This window comes from Pararge aegeria, chromosome 26 (genome assembly GCF_905163445.1).
Source record: "Pararge aegeria chromosome 26, ilParAegt1.1, whole genome shotgun sequence".
NCBI classification, from domain to species: Eukaryota; Metazoa; Arthropoda; class Insecta; order Lepidoptera; family Nymphalidae; genus Pararge; species Pararge aegeria.
The window spans coordinates 7951863-7975241 of NC_053205.1; the positions used below are offsets into that span (position 1 = coordinate 7951863).

Consider the following 23379-nt stretch of genomic DNA (forward strand, 5'->3'; position numbering starts at 1 on the left):
GTGGAAAATTACAGTGACGTCATTAGTAAGTACGTGTGAACTATAATATAATGCATTAGATAAGTGTATGACGTCACTAGCACGCCGAGTTCCTGTGACGAGCTAAGTGCGCACTACTTTGGAAGTACCAGGATATCAGAAGTCAATAGCAGTAAAATAAGAAAGAAAAAGTATCTATATTAACATTTATTACACCAAAACACTGGTAGTAGGTTTGTTCAAAACAACGCTTTTCGTTTCTAGAACTTTCTTCTGGTACTCTAGGGAACACTAATTATAAATTATTGGTAAATTACAATGACGTCATTAGTAGGTACGCGTAGACTACATCTAATGCGCGAGATTTGCGTATGACGTCATTAGCATATCGCGGCAATCAATAGGCGAGTTCAGTGAGCACTACTTTAAGGTAACTAGGATTTCAGAAGTCAATAGCAGTCATAAAAATAAAAGAAAGAAAAACTATCTATATTAACATTTATTCTACCAAAACACTCTGGCAGTGGGTTTCTCAACAACAAAGTCGTTAGCTTCTAGAACCTTCTTCCCGAATTGTAGTCTGAAGAAGTCCAAGTTCAAGTATTCTCCATCGTTGACCTCTAGAAGCAACTTCTTCACTCTATCTTTGGTGCTTTCAACGAAAACTGCGGCCAGTTTCATTTCTGTTTCTCCGTTTCTAAGTCCGATACAGTATGCTCTGAAAAAAGGATATTTCTTACTAACTGTTGCCCGCGACTTCGTCTGCGTTTGATGTGGCATTAAATTTAGTTGTAGTTCTAAAAAAAATTAAAGTATTCAGTATCGCTAAGCTCTAAATGAGGGGTTTGCTGCCGTCCGCTGAGGAGTTCTGTCCTTTTTTTTTTTAACCACAGTTAGGGCAAAATTAAACACATATTATAACCTCTATAGTACACAAATAATTATTTAAATCGGTTAAAATTTGTCGGAGTTATGGTGTAAAATCGTAAAACACTTCCACCTCCTCTCCCAAAGGAACCGACCTTAAAGTCGGCATAAAAAGTATCCTATATTACTTCTAACACTTCCAAGAATATGTGTACAAAGTTTCATGAGGATCGGTTGAGTAATTTTTGCGTGAAAGCGTAACAAACAAACTTACACTAACATTTATAATATTAGTAGGGATAACTACGTAATAAAAATAAGGTTGCTTGTATGTCTGTTACCTTAAGATTCACCTCAAAAAGTATTTAGGGACTGTAATGTTAATTTATACTAAAAACTAATATACTCTCCGGAATGTGGATTGTTAGTTTCAGATAATTCTGACTCGATCGAAGCAAAGAGTTAGGAACATACAGAACCCTCATTCAGCCACGCAGTACGCAGTGCATTGTGTCCAAAAACAGTGAAAACGCTTCGCGCACGTCACAACGCTTAATGTTGCTAGCTAACAAGTAATGGTTAACAATAGAGGTAAAATAATTACTGTCATCTGCTAAATAGAGTGAAGTGAGTGTCTGTTCGAGAAACACTACTAAAGCGGAGTGGTTTTTGATTCTTTAACATTAGTCGTGTACACGGTTTTTGTATGATCTTAATTCTGTGGATCGAAGTTTGTTGTAATTACTGTGATTCTGTATAACAAAGCTTTGATTGGAAGTTAATGGTCGAAATTGCTACTTGATGACAAAACATAAACATAAGAAAACAATCAGTAAAAATAAAAACTAGCTATTCTCCACCACATGACATCTCACATACATTCACAAGGACATCCATTCTTGGATATTTTACATCTGTGCAATTTTCAGCTTTTTTTAAGTTTTTATTTTTTTTCATTAGTCAGCATTCCATTTCGATTCCATTCCAAGTTCGAAATTTAAATAAAACCTTTGATGAGTTATTTCCTCGGTTGCAGTGTTTCGCAGTATCGTTCCATTTTTAAAATATACCACATATCTTATATCTTTAAACGAGCAATTCTTGTATATAATATATAACTGGAATCTCGGAATCGGCTCCAACGATTTTCATGAAATTTAGTATAAAGGTGGTATCGGGGGCGATAAATCGATCTAGGTAGGATTCATTTTTAGAAAATGTCATTTTATTCGTGTTTTCCGGTAATAACCGATTTGGTGCGGACGAAGTTGCACGGGTCAGCTAGTGATAATTTATTTTGTAGTACCGGCAATTTCCATTTATCTTGAAGAAGGTTGTCAAAATGCTCAAATTACTAAGCATTTTATAAACATGAAATAACATAATTCTTAAACTGCGAGGTCAGTATAGTACTAGGAAGTAATAACTTACCTGGAGGCCCTACCCAGAACTGCAGTCATGACTAATATCTCAGTGGCCGCTTCCGCCAGCCTGCTGAGTTCTCTGAAACAAGAACATAAATAAAAGTGAAAAAAAAAATCCAAAATTGTTTTCGCTATTTAAAGTGGACTGTAGTTTATAGAGCTAATATCGGCCACCACTCCTTGATACCTAGGCTAAGTAGATTGTATAATGAATTTAGTGCTAAAAGTGACTGTATTGATTTGTTAAAAGATACATTAGGAACATTTAAAACCAAAATTATTAAAACGTTTGGCACTTCGCTAGAAAGTGACTCGTAATGTTATGATTTGGTATCCCAACTTCGTTTCCTAAGTTCCTTAAATATTAACATTTGTAATGTAAGTTTCTATTTCAAAATCAAATTCAAAATTTCTTTATTCGTGTAGGCCTATCACAGGCACTTATGAAGCTTTCTTATTAAATTTAAATTTTATTATTATAAATTTACATATCTTTGATTAATGCTTGTATGAAATTGAGTTATCGTACATACTAACCAGTGCATGCTGTGACTACCTATAAGTGAAATTTTGATAACTAAAATACATGTAATTTTGTTGGTAGTCCTAATTTAAATAAATAAATAAATAAACAATATTAATATAAGAAGTAAAAATAAACTCGTAGTCCAGTTTACTAGGCTGTATGAAATTAGTTATTCATTTAAGGGTAATTGTATATCTTTTTATAACAAATCACCAGATGAAATTCTCGAGATGTCTCTCAATAAGTTCAAAGTTTTTATAACACGTAAGCTTATAGAGAAATCCTATAGTAGCCAAATATTAACTCGACTGTGGGATGGTGATAACAAAAAAGCCTGGCTAAGTTTTTTGTGGGCTCTACATAGACCAGGGCGCGTTTGGAAAGAAAAAAAGCGTTTAAAGGCAACAATAAACAAGGTAAACCTTTTGAAAGGTTATATATTTGAAAATTTAATGTATGTTCACAAAAATATATCAAAATTTAAGAGAAAACGTTACTGCAATAATTTGAACATTAGAAGCAAAAATAAACTTGCAGTGCAGTAGAGTACATAAAATAAGCAATTCATTTAAAGGAAATTGTATACAATTTTACAATAAATTACCGGTTGATATCTTGGGGATGTTTCGAAAAAAGAATCAAAGTTTGTATTAAGCGAAAGCTTATAGAAAAGTCTTATTATTGTATAAAGGATTACGTTAACGATAAAAAAGCTTGGGTGTGTACAATTGCTCTAACCAGGTTGCTTCTTAAATATTATCAAATGACAACGTGGGATGGTGATAAAAAAAACCTGGCTAAGTTTGTTGTGGGCTCTTCTTAGACCAGGGCGCGTTTGGAACCCTCCTAGCTTTAAGTTAACGAATTCAGTTATCAGCATCACTAACTTTAGTGTAACATATTAAATGTATGAACGCTTCATAAGTGCCTGTGATATTGGGGGCTTCCATAAATTAAGTGAGGTGTTTTTAAAATTTTCCGTCTTTCCCTCCCCTCCCTGGTGAGATGTCGTGAGATTTTATTAAATCCCCTCCCCCAACCCCCAATCTCACGTGAGATATTTCAAAATGTGGGAATCTTAAAGTCAAAGTCAAATATTTCTTTATTCAAATAGGCACATAAATGACACTTTAGATGCGTTGATTATATACAAAATGTGTAAAAAGCAGTGAGTAGTGATGGCGATAACTACAATCGTAAACTTAAAACTAAAGCTACGAGGGTTCCAAACGCGCCCTGGTCTAAGAAGAAGCCCACAACAAACTTAGCCGGGTGTTCTTTTTGTTATCACCATCTCACATGGTCATTAGAAAATATTTAAGAACGTAAACGCGTTGGATTGTTATTGTGAGAAAGAAAAAAAAATGCTTCGTGCCTTTACATACGACTAGTTAAGACTATTTATCAATATGGCTGAGTTTAATTTTAAGTGTGATAAAAATTTAACAAAAAAAAATTGTGTGATGCTTGCCGGACCCCCCCCCCCCCCCCCCCCTCCCTCTCCAACGTAAGATTAGATAAGATTTGAACCGACCCCACCCCCTCTTAAGCATCTCACGTATTTTATGAACGCCCCCCAAGGTCTACATGAATAAAACATTATTGGTTTGCAGCGACCCTGCTTTCTGAGTCCAAGGCCGTGGGTTCGATTCCCACAACTGGAAAATGTTTGTGTGATGAGCATGAATGTTTTTCAGCGTCTGGGTGTTTATATGTATGTTATAAGTATTTATGTATTATATTCATAAAAATATTCAACAGCTATCTTAGTACCCATAACACAAGCTACGCTTACTTTGGGGCTAGATGGCGATGTGTGTATGGTCGTAGTATATTTATTTTATTTTTATTATTGATATGATTTGCCTAGAAATGTACAACTTCAATAACAGTACTCACGTGTACGCGTCGAAGACTTCGGTGCCGTGCCTGCTCATCAAGGTCTCGCAGGTGTACCGCATCCTCAGGACACAGTACTCCAGCTGTTCAGAGGGCTTCTTGAAGGTCGGGTGCAGGTGTTCCGCCAGGTGAAGGTTCAACTTGGGCGCGTCTTTCTCCTGGAGACAATATTTTAAGCCGATTTCTAGCAGCCAGCCAAGTTCAGACGGCCGATTGGCTTAGTTTGCAGCGACCCCAAGGCCGTCAGTTAGATTCCCACTACTGGAAAACGTTTGTGTGATGAGCATGAATGTTTTTCAGCGTGTTTAAATGTATATTATAAGTGTTTATGTATATCCCTACTAATATTATAAATGTCAATGTAAGTTTGTTTGTTACGCTTTCACGCAAAAACTACTTAACCGATCCTCATGAAACTTTGTACACATATTCTTTGGAGTGTTAGAAGCAATATAGGATACTTTTTATCGCGACATTAAGCTCGGTTCCTTTGGGAGAGGGGATGAGTTTTTGACGATTTTACACCATAATTCCGACAAATTATAACCGATTTAAATAATTATTTTTGTACTATAGAGGTATGTGTTTGACTTTGCCTAAACTGTGGTTGGAGATAGAGGACAGAACTCCTCAGCGGACAGCAGCAAACGCCTCATTTAAGGCTTAGCGATACAGAATACTTTAAATTTTTTTAGAACTACAACTAAATTTAATGTCACATCAAAAAACAAACGCAGATGAAGTCGCGGGCAACAGCTAGTTATTCATGAAATTTTTTTTTTTTTTTTTAATTTACATGTGTGGACGTTTCTAAAATTACCTTTGAGGTCATGTTATTAAAGGAAGCGAATCTGCTTTCTGAGCGAAAGGCCGTAGGTTCGATTCTCACTACTGGAGAAACTTTGTGTGATGAGCATGAATGTTTTTCAGTGTCTGCGTGTTTATATGTATATTCTAAGTATTTATGTGTATTATTCGTAAAAATATTCATCAGTCCCATAACACAAGCTACGCTTACTTTGGGGCGAGATGGCGATGAATGTATTGTCGTAGTATATTTATTTATTTATTTATTTATTGTATGCAGCATTGTGTCCAAAACCGGAGAAAACGTCCCGCGCACGTCTCCCACCACACCCGCGGAATGTTGCTAGCTCAGAAACTTTTTCCCATTTTCCCATTTCATGGTGAACGTTTTGAACATTAGAGGTTAAATAATTACTGTGTCAAATGCTAAATTGTATGAAGTTACTAACCGTCTATTTGAGAAACACTACTAAAGTGGAGTGGTTATTGATGCTTCGATATTAGTCGTGTGCACGGCTTCTGTAATTTCTTAATTCTGTGAATATTCCTGATGTGGTAAAAAAAAAAAAAAAAATCGTACCTGATGTCTATCCTGTATCATCTTTTTGAAGATGAAAGAGGGGTTGAACATGGGATTCCTTATCTTCTTTATTTCGGTGGCCATCTCTCTGCCCGCATGGTGTATGCCATTGTGAGCTGGAATGGAAAACAACTTCTCTTCTTCATTCTCTCCTAGTACCGGGTATGGCTTGGTCTAGTAATGCGGCATTATTTCGGCCGATTGGCGCAGTGGGCAGCGACCCTGCTTTCAGAGTCCAAGGCCGTGGGTTCGATTCCCACTACTGGATATGTTAGTGTGATGAGCATGAATGTTTTTCAGTGTCCGAGTTTATATGTATATTCTAAGTATTTATGTATTTTTCATAAAAAATATTCATCAGTCACCTCAGTACTCATAACCCAAGTTACGCTTACTAACTTTAAGTTAGTCATTTATTCATAAATATTAATACGTCACATAAATTATAATTATGTATTTTTTAAATAATAAATTATATCATCCGAATGTATATGAATTCATAAATTCTTTATTATACACGCCATAAAGTGACAAACTGTTGGCACTATTTGAATTTATAACACCAAAAAAAATGTACACAGTTAAAGCAATAAAAATGTATTATATTTAATTCTGTTATACTTCAAATCCAACTTTGTAAATAAATTGGACAGAAGCAGGCGTTACTTTGCGGAAATCCATGATATGTTATGAAAATTAAGCTTAATTTGCTATACTCCGCGAACAGCAGGAGAATCTGCGTCAACATCTCCTGAGGATGCTGTGGTTTCGGAGCGAAACTTGCGTAGAGGGTACATTGCCGAGGATCTGTTTGGTGTGGAGTATACGGATTGAAGAAATTATAAATTACACCATACAGATTCTCCTGCTTTTCGCTGAGTATAGCAAATTAAGATTTTTTTTATAATGTTGTAAAGTCATGTACCTACTGAAAAATGTGCCGACTCACCGATAAACATATTGACGCTCTCAATGGACTCTCCCCTCAAGGACAATGACCTCATGTCCTCAAGCAACTGTAGACACTCCTTCTGTTTCTCCACCCCTGGTATCGCGAGTAGCTTTAGCAGCTGACTTTGCGCGTGATTCGCTATGAAATTCCTATACGAACAAACGGAAAAGAATCGATTCTACAACTAGCATAAACACGTGATTTCAATCGAGACTTTTTGAAGTTATACTTCTTTATGAAAAGATCGTAGGAGTGAAATTATACGATGTAACGACAATGCACGCGACTTTGCGCGTGATTCGCTCTGAAATTCCTATACGAACAAACGGAAAATAATCGATTATACAACTAGTAAAACACGTGATTTCAATCGAGACTTTTTGAAGCTATACTTCTTTATGAAAAGATCATGGGAGTGAAATTATTTATTTATTATTTTATTTAAACTCTTTATTTGTACACCACTACAAAGTTAGGACGAATAGAGAGAAACACAAAAAACTGGAGTAGAATACAAAAGGCGGCCTTATCTCTGCCAGGCAACCTTAGTATTAGGAGACAACAAGAGTAAAATTATTATAAACCTACATTCAATTAACTACATACGAATACATAAACAAAATATACACAAATAAAAACATAAAATAAAATATTTATGTATATATATATAATTATACGATGTAACGAAATGCACGCGCACATGGTTACACGATTTTAACAGGATGAAGGTTAAATCGAGTGAGAAGGGAATACATCGTCTGCCAGCTCGCTTTTTACGATGCGCGCGCACACCGTCACAAAAAACCGACACCCTGAAGTAAGCTATGATTATAGCGAAGTAAAAGTAAGGACCTCTACGAATGTTGTTCACGATATGTATTTATTTGTAATATTTAAATAAACTTTATTTAACTAGATTATGCGTTATAATAAAACTTTCACTGTATTTAATAACGCTAACTTTTCCGAGTTATGTGCGTTGCTTCAACGGTGAAGGAAAACATCGTGAGGAAACCTGCATGTCTGAGAGTTCTACGTAACGTTCTCAAGGGCGTTTGGAGTCCACCGATCCCTAGTTGGCCAGCGTGGTGGACGGCAGCATAAACCCATCTCATTCTCAGAGGAGACCCGTGCCCTGTAGTTGGTTGGGTTGATGACTCCTATGATTATTAAAGGATAAAACCAAGGCACCAAGTTTTTCTGCTTGCGTGCTTTTCAGGGGATGATTCAAAGGAAAAATGAGATGAGCAGAGATAAGCAGAGATGCAATGAGATAAGATGAGCATTGCGTTGAGAATCTTGCGTTCTATTCAGAGAATAATTTAAAACGAAAATGAGATTTTCCGAGATAAGAAGAGATAAAATGAGATAAGATGAGCAATGGTGAGCTACTTACCTACACATAGCGAGCTCGAGGTCCGCGTCGGGTTCCAGATAACCATCGATCAGACCAGCAGTAAAATATTCGGCGCTCTCGCTTGCGTATGTTATTAGTAACGTGTCGCCAACGGTTGCGCGGATTGTCGGTATTTCCATTAAAGACTTACCTGGTAAGGGGAAAAAACTTAAACTTGCGTTAAATATTTTACATCAATAGCCTATAGCCATAGAATTAAGAACATACAGACCCTCGTTGGGCCATTATTGCATGAAGTCAATTTTGTCCATATACCTTTGCTATAAGGTATATTTTTTTGAGACAACCCAATTGATTCCCCAAAATTTATTCCCATAAAAAGACCTAGGTCACTTACATAGGAAACTTAATTTTCTATAATAAATTAATACACTTCGCCATTAGACTAAGCTAAATTCAATTTTACTATTATCTACTCATTCAATGTATTCGCTTTTAAATTTATTGGTATTTTAAGTAATTCCAATAAATTTAAAGGCGAATATATTGAATCAATCTAATCATTCAATGTATTCGCCTTTAAATTTATTGGTATTATAAGTAATTCCAATAAATTTAAAGGCGAATACATTGAATGAATCTACTCATTCAATGTATACGCCTTTAAATTTATTGGTATTACTTATAATACCAATAAATTTAAAGACCAATACATTGAATGAGTAGTAGATAATAGTAAAATTGAATTTAGTTTATATATAAGAAGCTAATTTAGTTTTAAATACATTGAATGAGTTTACGTTTTTTATAGGTATAGGTATTTTATTATAAAATTTGGCACCTTCAAAGGTAAGGGGTTTAAATCCATAATTTGTTCTTGTTCTAGGTAATATAAGAGAAATGGCTCGACGGGTTATATTTTTCTTTTTTTGTGAAAGTGATATTAGTGTGACCTGTTTTGCTTATTGATTTTCTAATAAAGATGTGCTATATATATATATAATTGATGAATGTTCATTATTTTAGTATCGCAATAGATTGGTGGAAGTTCGAAAAGGATATTGGAAAAGAGTTTCTTGTATTTGCAGTTTTCAGATCAGCTAATCTTGTTTTGGTGGCACTTCCCCGGACTTCAATCACGTAAATTAAATGTGGTTTAATGAGTGATGGTTTACATTCTTCATTTATCATTCATTCTATAACATTCAATTCGATATCTTCCATGACACACACACAGCTTTTAGAAAAAAAACTCACCGAACACTTATCGGTGAATTGAATTTATTGTCAAATTAAGTTTACACGACGCTTTGTCAATGCTATGTGCACTTGTAATTGAAGCGCATATCAGTGCGTGTTCTGTGTGTGCGCCATATTTACAAGCCAGCGAGTCCCACATACCCTGGAGGCTGCACAGTTCTGACAGCACAGCCTCCGGCAGGTTCTCCAGTGAAGAAGAATGGCAAAAATATGCACAAATGCTAAGAAACATTATGGTGAGGAGAGAGGAACGAGAAAGAGATGAGAAGGAAAAGAGAGAAAACACTTAAAGAAGGTCGGCATGAAGTAATGCCCAGCGGTTCCGTGCAGACCTGGCAGATAGGGGGGGTTGTTTTAGTCCGTGCAAGTCGGACATGCCCTGCCATAAGGCAGAAGTCCGAAGGGATTTTTTCCTCCTCGATTAAAAAAAAAAAAAAAAAAAAAGCCTCCGGCAGGTATACCATAACGACCACCATCCCACCCACACCGACACCCAGAGTCAAAAAAAAAATTCTTTTTTTGTTATGTTAGGTTATTTCATTATAATTTGACAATAAACTTCACTTAACCAAAAACCTTGGGTAAGTGAAGTTTGTTACAACTTCCAACCCTTTATACAAAGATTTATATAAAAAAACAAAAAAGAGCTGTCTTCAGTGTGAACGTGCTAAATGTGAAAGTGCTGAACGCGGCGCGCCTACAGAAAATTATCACTTTAAAAAAAAAAAAAACAAAAAGTGTGTGCGTGTAACCTTTTTATTGATGAAAGAGTAAAATGTCTCTGGGACTCCACCATTTCATTTAATATATACTATTTCATTGTATATTCTATTTTAAGTTCATTAATATAACTATCACATTTTATAAATATTTTCGTTTTTAAATAGAATAATTGAGAGTAGAAAATTGAAGGTTAGATCAGCACATGTCAATATAACCTTGTCATTGAATACTATAGAATGTCGCAATCGTCCGAAAATTTATTATTTAGAGATTTTAAAAAAACTTTGCATATCATAATATTTTATTAAAATTGTTGAATTTTTATTCACTTCGCTATTCACAATTGATACGTTTGAAAATATTAGAAATGAATAATCCTAATTGATTATGATATTTGCCACTAGCTGGCATATAAGTCAAGAAGCGTGGAGTTATTTTTAAACAGCGGAAACTACACAGACGTCTGACGTTAGCGTTACTTCCGTTTGAAAAAAGATCCGAGTTACTCCCTCGCCTAAAGAAGTTTTACTTCAAAAACAAAAATAGACGTCTCACCGGAAAAGAACCTGCTCTTCACGTAATCCATGCAGGCGTCCAGCGAAGCCAACAACCTATTGCGGCATAGCGTTGCTGTATACAACCTGGCTATGCCGAACGTTTTGGACAGACCGTCTTCTGTGATACGGTCAAGTGGCGTAGCTGGAAAGGAAATAAACTTTTTTGTTATGAAAATAATGCTTAATTTGAACACTTGTTACTTAAGCAAAATCTGAAACATTTGCTTGTTCAAAATTGTTCTTATGACGTAGACGACCTTTTCAAATACTATGCTAAGATCTCAATTACATTATATCTTAATTATTAATAATAGTGTGGCATTAAATTCTATAATTATTGTACATCGAAATTATTGTTATGTTCTAAGTTGACATATTTTATAGTAAAATTTAATTTGTATATAATAATTTAAATTGAGTAAAGAAATTAAAATAATTTCGGCAAAATTTTATTGCAATGCCCCGGCTGGGCGTCATGTCTCTTATAAATAAATAAATAAATAAATATACTACGACAATACACACATCGCCATCTAGCCCCAAAGTAAGCGTAGCTTGTGTTATGGGTACTAAGACGACTGATGAATATTTTTATGAATAATATACATAAATATACTTATAATATACAGATAAACACCCAGACACTGAAAATGTTTGTGTGATGATCATGAATGTTTTTCAGTGTCAGGGTGTTTATCTGTATATTATAAGTAATTCTGTGTATTAATTCATAGAAATATTCATCAGTTATCCATAACACAAGTTACGCTTACTTTGGGGCTAGATGGCGATGTGTGTAATGTCGTAGTATATTTATTTATTACTAGCTGTTGCCCGCGACTTCGTCTGCGTTTGATGTTGTTTTTTGATGTGGCATTCAATTTAGTTGTAGTTCTAGAAAAAAATCAAGTATTCGGTATCGCTAAACCTTAAATGAGGGGTTTGCTGCTGTGCGCTGAGGTGTTCTGTCCTCTATCTCAAAGCACAGTTTGGGCAAAATTAAACACATATTATAACCTCTATAGTATAAAAATAATTATTTTAATCGGTTATAATTTGTCGAAGTTATGGTGTAAAATCGTCAAACACTTTCATCCCCTTTCTCAAAGGAACTGAGCTTAATGTAGGGATAAAAAGTATCCTATATTACTTCTTACACTTCCAAGAATATGTATAAAAAGTTTCATTAAGATCGGTTCAGTAGATTTCGCGTGAAAGCGTAACAAACAAACTTACATTGACATTTATAATATTAGTAGGGAAGTAGGGATATTTATTTATTTAAAAACATAAACTATATTACCTGGGGTCTGGTGGAACGTGACGAAGTCCCCTTTCTGGCTGACCCCCGCAGCGTTGGGGTGCACCAGAAATGTCTTGAACCTAGTACTATCGATCAAGCATAGCACCAACAGGTACCCATTTGAATTGCTGCATATCTTCTCCCCCCTTATATGCCAGATGCCTGCGAAATTAATCACAGGCACATGAGAACCAGGGAACCTGGTCAGCACTTCTTAATATAAAAAAATCGGTTGTCTGTAAATTCGGTTTACTGACGATAGTTAAACGTGACAATGTCATAAGACAATACTGATGGAATGGTTGGGTGGTGCATTTTACAAAAGAAAATTTAAATTTTATTTGTTTGATAGATATTTTTTATGGATATAGAAAGTAGGTAGATGGAAATCACAAGTGAATTGATCAAGTTACATTTATGTGTACGCTTAAATTATGTCAATTTATTTTACAATGTACATAGTTTCTATCATCATCGTTGCTATAAACAATTGACACCACATTCACTTTGCACTGCACTTCATACTTGACGAAAACATGTAAATGTACTATTGTATAGCAGCTGTCCACGCGGACGCATCGCTCACTCAAGTAAGAGAGAGACAGATGTCGAACGCTGCCGAGCGCGGACGCCGATTGTGCCTCTTTGTCGCTCGTTCTGCGCTCTCGCTTGCACTTCAAGTCTTAAATGGAACGCCTCAGAGTGTGGTAACGCCGTATGAGTCATGTTTTTTCGTGCGTGCAGCCGGCTCCATCGAATTATAAGACGTTGTCACGTCAATAATAGTTTTGGAGTTTACTGCTATACAATTATACATTTACCTTAAGAATCGATTTTCATATATGAAAAAAAAAGAGAGAACAATTATGAGAAAAATGTGAGCAGTAAAATCTACTGATGAATGACCTCGTTACGTTTTCGCTTTGCGACGTTGCATGCCCGGCAACTGTGATGTGCGAACATGCAACGTCGCTTTCGTTTAATTAACTTATTTTTCCTATTTAAGTTACCAAGGCAACCGAATGTTATCTAGGTAAAGAAACAAACACATAAATATATGGGACAGTGAGATAGAAAACATAATACATTTTTTTTCCTATTCTTGTTACCATGGAAACTAAATAATAAACATTACATTTATCCTAATAGTTCTGATACTCTACATCCACCTCAATCTCCCGTAGGCTACTTTTAAGAAGTTACACTTCCGCCGTGTGTGAATAAATTGCACAGGAATTTTAATTTACCCTTTCATATGGTATTAATATTTATTCAGCTAAATAAACTCTTTTTGTGTATGTTTCGACAATCGTACTTAAGGAGTAAACTCTAGTCGTGCGTCGGAGCTGACACACACTTTTTTTTAATTTGCTTAAAAGTACAATGTTTTTTTCTAAAACTACCCTGGCACCTCAAACTAGGATATCCTGTGTCTTCGGGTCAGTGTCTGACGTCAGTATAGCTGACGTCATTGTTTTAAAAAATAATATCGCGTGACAGGCGCCGTCATATATAATAATAATAAAGCTTTATTTATTCCACGTAAATTTACAGAAAAAAATCAATTTAATGAATGAATTGAATGAATTTTTTCTGTAAACTTAGAACTACTTTTGTTAGTTTTTGGTTAGGGTTGTGTTGTTAGTCGGTTAGTCCTTATGTTAAATGGATCCTATAGTACGGGTGAAAGACTCCTGCATCGCGTAACCGAATTACGAAATAATGTTGAAGGCATTAGTGTTGTCGCACTTCTGGTTGCCGTTGTTTCGAACGGAGACGGTGGCGCCACGTGACAACTATAGTGAAGTATTACGAATGCCACCGAAGCGCCATCATGAAAAACAAGGATTGGAGATCGGAGGGTCGTGAAGTTAAATACTTTTTGCGGAACGGACGTCTGGCAGGCAAGAAATATGCTTGTCAGGCGAAAAAGAGTGACGGGGCAGAATTATTGGCCAGCCTAGGGATATGAGATATATTTTACAAAGAATGTAAAGGTATTGTTTAATGTAAGGTTTGGAGATAGTATATGTAAATGCTAAGTATGTAACATAAGTAATTATATACAAAAAGTCGATATAAACAGTCGACTAACTAGAAACGGACATAAATTAGTGATATCTGCATATCGTCTGAGAAAAGTACAGAAATCCTTTGTGGGTATGGGTATATGCTTTTATTACATGATACCGAAGGTAATATTAGATCTACCTTTACCTAAGTTTAAACAATATATTAAAACACATTTAATAAATCGTGGTTACTACACGATTGATGAATTCCTAAACGACAAGGCTGCTTGGAAGCAGGCCACTCCGCTCCCATCTCTCACAAACTCTCTCTCTCTCTCTCTCACAAAGATGTTAAACTTTAAAATGATGTTGGAAAAGAGCAATCTGCTGAGTTTCTTGCCGGCTCTTCTCAGTGGAATCTGCCTTCCGAACCGGTGGTAGAGTCACTACAAACAGTCTTGACGTTTCATAAGTGCTTATTAATTGGGCCTACTTGAAATAAATGAATTTTGAATTTAATTTGACTTATACGATGATAACATGGGTTATCATCGTATAAGTCAAATTAAATTCAAAATACTCTTTTATTAGTATATTTCATTAGGAATCGCCCTGTGAAAATTTCCATACAAACTAAGACATCCTAAGTGTTTTACTTGTAGCAACCCTATTGAAGATAAAAGACTGACACGCGCATCGTAACACGCGCATCGTACCTACGCTACTCGACACCTAGTAAGTTTCAGTTTATTTTGCATGTGATGTTAAGACTGTATCTGATTTCTTACACTTAAAGATATGGCAGCGGTTTACTCAAAATCTATCAGCGTTTCGGTTTCACAAATAAGTCTCAGAGACAGTGAATAATGTACCTCTAAACCCTGTGAAGTAATAATAATAATATATTTATATGATATATGGCACTCTAGACATATGTCGAGCGTGTCATCGCCCTGGGTAGTCCCTCAGGCACATAGTTTCCGGGTGTTCTCACCTTGCTAACGGCGAACACTTGCACAGACATAATCAAGTAGCCCGGATAATTCATCAACAACTTGCTCTTCGGTATGGCCTTATCGATTTTGAGATGCCTTACTTTAGGTACGACCCGGCGTCAGTTCTTGAAAATAGCAGTGCATTGCTCTACTGGGATCGAACGATTATCACTGACAGGTATATTACAGCTAATAGACCCGATATAGTGCTAGTCGATCGATCAGTGCGCCGTGCAATAATGGTAGACATTACTATTCCACATGACGATAATCTGGTGAAAGCTGAAAAGGAAAAAGTATCTAAATACTTGGACCTTGCTCACGAGATTAACGCCATGTGGAATGTTGAGTCGACAGTTATTGTTCCGATCGTCGTTTCAGTCAATGGTCTTCTCGCTAAAAGCTTCGAAGCTTTCGCTTGGTTGTTGGATCAAGGGTCGGATACAGAAGGCAGTTAGTTGTCCTTGAAACGGCGCGTATTGTGAGGAGGTCAAGGGGGGGTGGTTTTTTTTCTTATAAATTTTTAATAGTGTTTTTTGTTTTTGTAAGCATTTTGTAAGAAATGAAAATCAATAAATGATAGAATACGAAAAATATCTTTATTTTATCAGAAAGCGGTTACCATTTCATTAGTGTGAAGCCCTGTCTTTTTTTTTTTTTTTAATACATAGACAAGTGCTTGACTGCAATCACACCTGAAGTGATGATGCAGCCTAAGATGAAGCGCGCTTGGCTAGAAGATGCCTATTCACTCTTGATTTGAAGGTACCCAGATTATAGGATATCGCTAGGCGCGATTGGAACCCTCGTAGCTTTAGTTTTAAGTTTACGATTGTAGTTATCGCCATCACTACTCACTGCTATGTACACATTTTGTATATAATAACGCATCAAAAGTGCCATCTATGTGGCTATTTGAATAAAGAAATATTTGACTTTGACTTAGGTAACGGGGAAGATGGGAGGGCATAAATGAAGTTAATATTTCGGTGTTCATTTAAGTACACATTGAATAAATAAAGATAAATTTATACATACCTTTCGAATCGACAGTAGCGTTCGTGCTAAAATCAGCTTGCATCAATCTCTCAGGAACCTTCTCTCTTATACACACATTTATAGGTACATCTCCAGACGTCAGGTCACCGACCAACTTCTGATATTCATCAGAACTTAATCCTTGATGGATAACATTGAGTCCAATCCAATGGTCAGTTATTTCTTGCCCGAGTTTTAAATCCGCTGTAGGATAGAAGATAAGATTATGGGACAGGTTGTGGGACTGAGTATACGCTTTTATAATATGATTCCTAAGGTAATTTTGGGCCTAACAATGCATAAGTTTAAAGAATGTGTTAAAACACATTTATTAGAGCGAGGTTATTATAGAATTGATGAATTTCTCAATGACAAGGTTGCTAGGAAACATCCGGCTCCGCTTTCATCTCTCACAAGATAGAATAATGAATTTTAAAATATAAATTGTTGATGTTGGAAAAGAGCAACTGCTGAGTTTCTTGCCGGCTTCTTCTCGGTAGAATCTGCCTTACGAACCGGTGGTAGAGTCACTACACACAGACAGACTTAACGTTTCAAAAGTGCTTATATTAGGCCTACTTGAAATAAATGAATTTTAATTTTTTTTTTTTATTATTCTATTTAGAACATCATCATCATCATGTCAATCAATCGACGTCAACTGCTGGACATAGGTCTTTTGTAGGGAGTTACAATACACGGCCCTGTAAAATTTTAGTTTAAAATCTTTAGTTCATAATTATTGGTCTTGAGTGCCAACAATCATTTTGGTTTTGTTTAATTTTAATCTGCTTCAAGTTAGCCCATGCCCGTAATTTCAACTGTATTTTGTGGAAACATAAACTATGTATGTTTTGTTTAGTGATGAGTTGCGGGGCACCGCTGAATACAAGCGGCCTAGAATCGTAGAGCTTGGAACGCCATACAAAAGACCCATGTCCAGCCGTGGACATCAATTTGATTATGATCATGATACAAACTATAACCAAGTTATAGGTGATACATATATGCTGCATTACTTTGATGCTAGATTATTCAAAATTGAATCATTGAGGTTAATGCAATTTCAAGAACCATCTTGTTTTTTGTTTAATAAGTGTTTCTGTGTTAATAAGAATGTAAAAAGATATTCTAACTATATACAACAGAAGGTTACATAGTTGTAGTTTTACCTCTTTCATAGTTACAGATTTTACATCACTCACGTTCCTCTGATACGCAAGAAATTGAATGAAAAAAGTTTGAATGTCGATAACCTGAAATATTAAGATATTAGAATCAAAAATATACTATACCTCGTGATATAACATCTAAATAACGTAAGCTCTCAGTACAATTCATTGCTAGACCGTTATTAGAAAGACTTAATGGTGCGCTGTACATGCCTGTCTTTATTAATGCATTTTTTCGGTCACTTGTGCTTTTTTTGGGATCGAAGAATACTTTTTCTAGTGCCGCAACCCTGGCATCTAAAGCTGTGGACTCTTCTTTATTTAAAATCTCTGGGTATGCGAGTAAATCGCGGTTATATATGGAGACGAAAACGTCTTTCATAAATGGCGGAATTTTGGCTTTTCGCCGTTCTACTCGCTCCAGTACTTTGAGATCTTCAAAATCGAATTTTTCATCTTGAATTTGAGGCTCTGTAGTTGTTGCTGAATTGCAATTTGAAGCAGTTATTCTAAAATTTCTGTACACATTCTTTCGGATATTTTGGTATGGTATTGCGAAGATTTTGCGTGCAATGTTCATTATTCAAAAGTTCAAAGTAGTCAAATATAAAACGGTATTTAGTTATTCGGTCAATGTAAGTTATTCAATATTTTTAAATAGAATAGTATTTTGAGTTCAAATATGTTTAGGTTATTTTGTTTGACAATTGGTATTTGACAGGCGACAGCTGACAAAACTTCAAAATATTAGTTGCCACTTTAAAAATTGGCAACGAATAGTAAAAAGTAATTTTGTTGCTCTTACGTATTAATTAATAAGCGATACATTTCACTACACTAAGAAATATTAATAAGATTAACATTGTATAATAACAATAAAAATGTCAAAATGTATTAAATTAGGATGGCGCCACATTTGCAACGTAAGTTGTTGAAATCTCTTCCAGCTTCCATTTTCCCCAGTTCTTACAACATTAGTACCTTCAAATCAAGAGTGAATAGGCATCTTCTAGGCAAGCGCGCTCCACCTTAGGCTGCATCATCGCTTACCATCAGGTGTGATTGCAGTCAAGCGCTCGTCAATAAATATAAAAAAAAAAAAAAAACAATAATTAACTATTTTAGTCGATAATGACATTAAATTTTTTAACTCGGCATACTTCAATTCATCTACGATTGCTACATTCATACCATACCCTGTGCATCCACCAGCGCCATTGTGGAGGATTTTTGAACTGTTATTTAGCGCAACAACTGGACACTCAACTTTTCTCCCATATAAGATGACTCTCCTTACCTCTACCCTCCATACCTCGTACGTACACCCGTCACGCACACAGTTACATTATACTAGTCTCATCGGCACACACATAAAGTAATAAGATCGGTCGCCATTACGTGGCCTGACACCGACCGTGATATTATTTACATTAGTAAAAAAAAGATGCCGAGTTGTGTAGTGAAATGGTGTAAAAATAATAAAACCCAAAAAGGGAAAAACGGTTTAACATTTCACGGGTTAATATGTTATTTATCTAAAATATAACCAGCGAAGGATTTTTTTTCGTTCGCTGACTGGTTGGAAATTTTTATTTTATAAGGCCCTTCTTACACAAGGTTACATTTTATTCATTCGCCGCCGAGGCCCGACACTACTGGGCAAGATAGTCGCAGAGAAAAGTTGCTGCGAATTCCAAAATGGCGAATCTATTATTTAATATTATATGTTTCTGAGGTGGAGTAATAAGACTTCTTTTTACATTTAGAAGTGGAAACAATATATAAGAAGGAAACTTATTTGTAATAACATAAAAAATAGTAGAAAAGGCCGTTAATTTATCAGGAATAGTTTTTTAATGTTAAATATAGTACCTAAAGAAGTCACGTAGTCAGTAATTAATATAGTAGTACTTTCTGGTATGTGACGTTTTGCTATATGGTGTGAAGTTTATTAAAACTTTATTACGATTTATTTGGTAAAGGCAGTAAGCTAAAATTATAGTTTCACCGTCACTAATGTTAGACATTTTGTGAATTCGTATAAGCCGTGCAGCTTCTACGTCTAAAGTGGCCGAATTGATAACAAACGTCTTGCAACTATACAACATTAGTATTGAAGATTTGCGTTGCCTTGTGTACGAAAAGCTTTAGGAGTTTCATTGTAGTGCGTATGTACTGTGTGTTACCAGGAGATAAAAATCCCGAAAATGCGGGGAAATAATTTTTTAGTATTCATTGTAACTGAAAATTAGAAAAATATGTTACTGTAGAAAAGTTGATTTTGTAAATTACATTTATTTCCAACTATTAAGCTAATTTTAATAATCAATGCCAAAATTGATGATCCGATCACATGATAAAATCTATATTTTTTTTGCAATTTGTAACGTATTTAGATTTCCTAAAGGAAACATCCCATGGAGAGTAGATTGGATTAAGGTGATAAGAAGCTCCAGAGGTGAAGAAAATTGGTTACCACACGAAAGAAGTTTAATATGCAGCGCTCATTTTGATAAAAACGATTTCTATTTGACAAAAAAAGGCAATTGTCGTTTAGTTACATATGCAGTTCCAAAAAAGGTTAGTAATTTAGTGTTCTATAAGTTAGTATTTTATTATTTGATGAATACCGAAATAGGACTATTTTTGCAACTACGCCCTATCCCCTCAGTGCGTGAAAAACATTGCAATATTTTTATGCCACGTTCAGTAAAAAGACTAACTTTAGACGACGACGTGAACAAATTATTTTAGTATGACATTAGTAAGGATAAAAATAACTGTAACCGCAATTGACAATTTTTACAAAGTTTATATATAACGTGAGTTTCCAGAAAAATCGTATTATATTGTTAAGCTTTACTGAAACGATAAAAAAACTTGAGTGTGAATTGCTTTACTGTGAGATAGTGATAACAAAAAAAGATTACCCAACTTTATTGTGGGCTCTTCTTAGACCAGGGCGCGTTTTTAACTCTCTTATCTTCCGTTTTAAGTTGGCGAGCGAAGTTATCATCATCCCTTTTCAATTATTTAAATATATTCGTATATGTATGAACGCTTCATAAGTACCTGTGATAGGCCTGCAAATTTTCTCTATTCATATAAAGAAAATTTTGAATTTGAATTTCACAATCAATGCCTCTCTTTGTAAAAAGATTTGCTGCCGTGCATTCTCACGTTATGATAATGCTCCGGTATTGGAGTAAAATATCGTAAGTTGTAACTGGTTGTACGTGTATTAGAGAAGATCTGTGTGGTATTGACAAAATTGATTTGTGCTGGCTTTTGCTGCACGTAAATATTAAAAAAAAATAGATCATCCAGCTTGCTATACCAGATTACACCACAAAGGTTTGTCGTGTTTTCCTGGGATAAAGCAAATTAAATAGTACGTACCATGATTTTTGCAAAGGTAACATCTTCATATTAATTATTTTAGCTATTGTCTAAGCCACCTGACTATAAAGAAAAACCTGCAAGGCGTAAACCGTCCAGACCTTCACGACAGTGTCATGATAAATTGTCGTCATCCGAAGCCTCTGTTTCACTTCGTACGTCGTCATCTTTATCACATGTACGTGCTTTAGATATTGAAACTTATTTTACCAAAAATGCTTTGCTGTACATTCAGCTAAATTTATTAATTATCATCTTTTAGCCAACATCGATTATGGAAACAAAAGCATTTGAGTCTTTGCTTTGGTCATCATCTGACGCTTCGGATTCAGATGAGATATCGTAACCCGAAGCCCGTATTTCACCTAGTACGACCTCATCTTTACCACAAGTATGTGCAAATGAAATTCAAAGTTCATTTATTTCACTTTTGAAACGTCAAGTCTGTCTGTTTGTAGTGGCTCTACCACCGGTTCGGAAGGCAGATTCTACCAAGAAGCCTGCAAGAAACTCAGCAGTTGCTCTTTTACAACATCAACAATTTACATTTAAATTTTTAACATTCATTTTTCTATCTTGTGAGAGATGAAAGCGGAGCCGGATGCATCCAAGCAACCTTGTCATTAAAAAATTCATCAATTGAATAGTAACCTCGCTGTAATAAATGTGTTTTAACGAATTCTTATGCATTGGTAGGTCCAAAATTACCTTAGGAATCATATTATAAAAGCGTTTATACACAAACCCACAAATGACTTCTGTACCTTTAGCAGACGATATGCAGATGTCACTAATTTATGACCATTTCTTGTAAGTGGACCGTTTATATCCACTTTTTGTTAATTAAGCTATTGTAGTTTATATTAGGAAAAATGCATTGCTATTTAGTGAGTTTAATTTATTGGTTTTCCTTTTAGCCACCAATAAGTATGGGACCAATAGTTATTGATTCCTCGCCGTCATCTTCATCTGTAGTATCAGATTCTGAAGAGATATTGTCGTCTCAAGTATCTTTTTCTCCGAACCCGGTCATATTATTACCACAAGTAAGTATACACAAGGGAATTTCAATTGCAGAAGCAAAAGTACTTTAGTATACAATAAATTTAATCGATACATTTCGAAATCGATTCGTATGTTTGATTGTATGTTTAAAATATAACTACAAAAAAAAATTGCATTCTGCGCACCGTCTGTGCAATTTTCGTAAAGAGGGTTACAAATTATTTTAATATGGATTTATGATTATAGTTTTAAGTTAATATGTAATTATTAATGCTTTCGTTTTGTTTCAGCCGTCTCCAAGCTATGGATTGTTACCAAGTGTAGCGTCCAATGATGTAGTCACATAAACGTAATTTGAGGAAAATACTTAAAACGAAAGAAATACGTATTGAACAACAAAATAAGATTCTTAGGTCATTAAGTCAGAAATATTCTCGTTTAAGAAATCAGGTTCAGCATTTAAAAAAGTATGGAACTTTGCCCTAAATGTGAAAGTTTACAAGAATATGTGTATTATTTAATTGATATTTGCTTACTCATGGATAAGTAGAAGTTTTAAATCCACTTGCGGGGTTTTTTAAGTTTAATTTGAACTTTTTGGTTATACATGCAATGTGCACATAACTTATAATTATAAAATTGGTTTAAAGTTATGTAATTGTAAATTTTTTGAATGTTAATTTTATATTCTTGTTTAGAAATGGATGTAAATAAAGATTATTATTATTAAAGTACCTGCTTTTACTCGCGGCTTGGTAACTTTAAAAACTTTGCTAGGAGGAATAGGACACCGATCATGAAAACAGAAGAAGAGTGCACTATTCCAGGATTCTTGTGTTTTATTCTGCGTCCTTTTAACTATTTCTATGCCAAAAATCACGACAATCCGTTAGTCTGTTGCTGCGTAATTGAAGGACGAAACGTAAGCCTTCCTTCCCACAGGAACTGTGAATTTTCCGGAAAAAAAATAGCCTATGTCATTTTCCAGCTCATATACTATCTCTATGCAAAAATTCACATCAATCCGTTGCTCTATTGCTGCGTTATTGATGGACAAACAAACACACTTTCGCATTTATAATATTAGTATGGATTGTGCGTGGTTTTTGGTAATATAAATAAATATCATAAAATGATTTTATCACTGGGGTTAAGATTATTAAAGTTGCTGCTGATGTCGTCACTACCATCTAGGTCATTCCAGCATCACCAAGAAACAATACATAAAAATCGACAATGACGTTTAATTAAAGTTAAATAATAGTATCTGTGGTAAAAAGTATGCAGTTGAACATATTATCAAAAAATAGTTTATTGCATAAAAAGCTCTAGCTCTACGATAAAATGATTTATTTTAAAACAGTTTAGTTTTAAAACAGTTAATTTTTAATCAATTTATATTCTCTGCAAATTGCTGGGACACGTTCTGGCACTCTCGGAATAAACAAGTTACACAACAAAAATAAAAGAAAAAAAATACATTATACTCGTACCTATTATTTTTATATCACAAAAAAGCATCAA

The 23379-nt window shown here is 35.0% G+C and overlaps 2 protein-coding genes across 3 annotated transcripts; one reads left to right on the forward strand and one right to left on the reverse strand.

The window, feature by feature from the left end:
- Window positions 1-460: 460 nt before the first annotated feature.
- On the reverse strand, window positions 461-18164 carry LOC120635407. The gene is made up of 10 exons (XM_039906417.1): window positions 17575-18164; window positions 16280-16483; window positions 12235-12396; window positions 10930-11073; window positions 8431-8581; window positions 7032-7183; window positions 6083-6198; window positions 4696-4853; window positions 2278-2349; window positions 461-697 (listed from the first exon to the last, which is right to left on the reverse strand). The coding sequence occupies exons 1-10, from the start codon at window positions 18029-18031 to the stop codon at window positions 484-486; spliced, it is 1830 nt and encodes a 609-aa protein (XP_039762351.1). The 5' UTR covers window positions 18032-18164; the 3' UTR covers window positions 461-483.
- A 695-nt stretch (window positions 18165-18859) lies between these two features.
- On the forward strand, window positions 18860-22469 carry LOC120635286 (peroxynitrite isomerase THAP4-like). Of its 2 annotated transcripts, XR_005659273.1 has the most exons (6): window positions 18860-18969; window positions 19848-20031; window positions 20894-21028; window positions 21113-21241; window positions 21768-21896; window positions 22146-22469. XR_005659273.1 is itself a non-coding variant. In XM_039906254.1 (5 exons), the coding sequence occupies exons 1-5, from the start codon at window positions 18896-18898 to the stop codon at window positions 22200-22202; spliced, it is 579 nt and encodes a 192-aa protein (XP_039762188.1). In that variant the 5' UTR covers window positions 18860-18895; the 3' UTR covers window positions 22203-22469. The 2 variants fall into 2 exon arrangements, 1 of the variants encoding a protein (XP_039762188.1); XM_039906254.1 differs by lacking the exon at window positions 21113-21241.
- The last annotated feature ends 910 nt before the right edge of the window (window positions 22470-23379 follow it).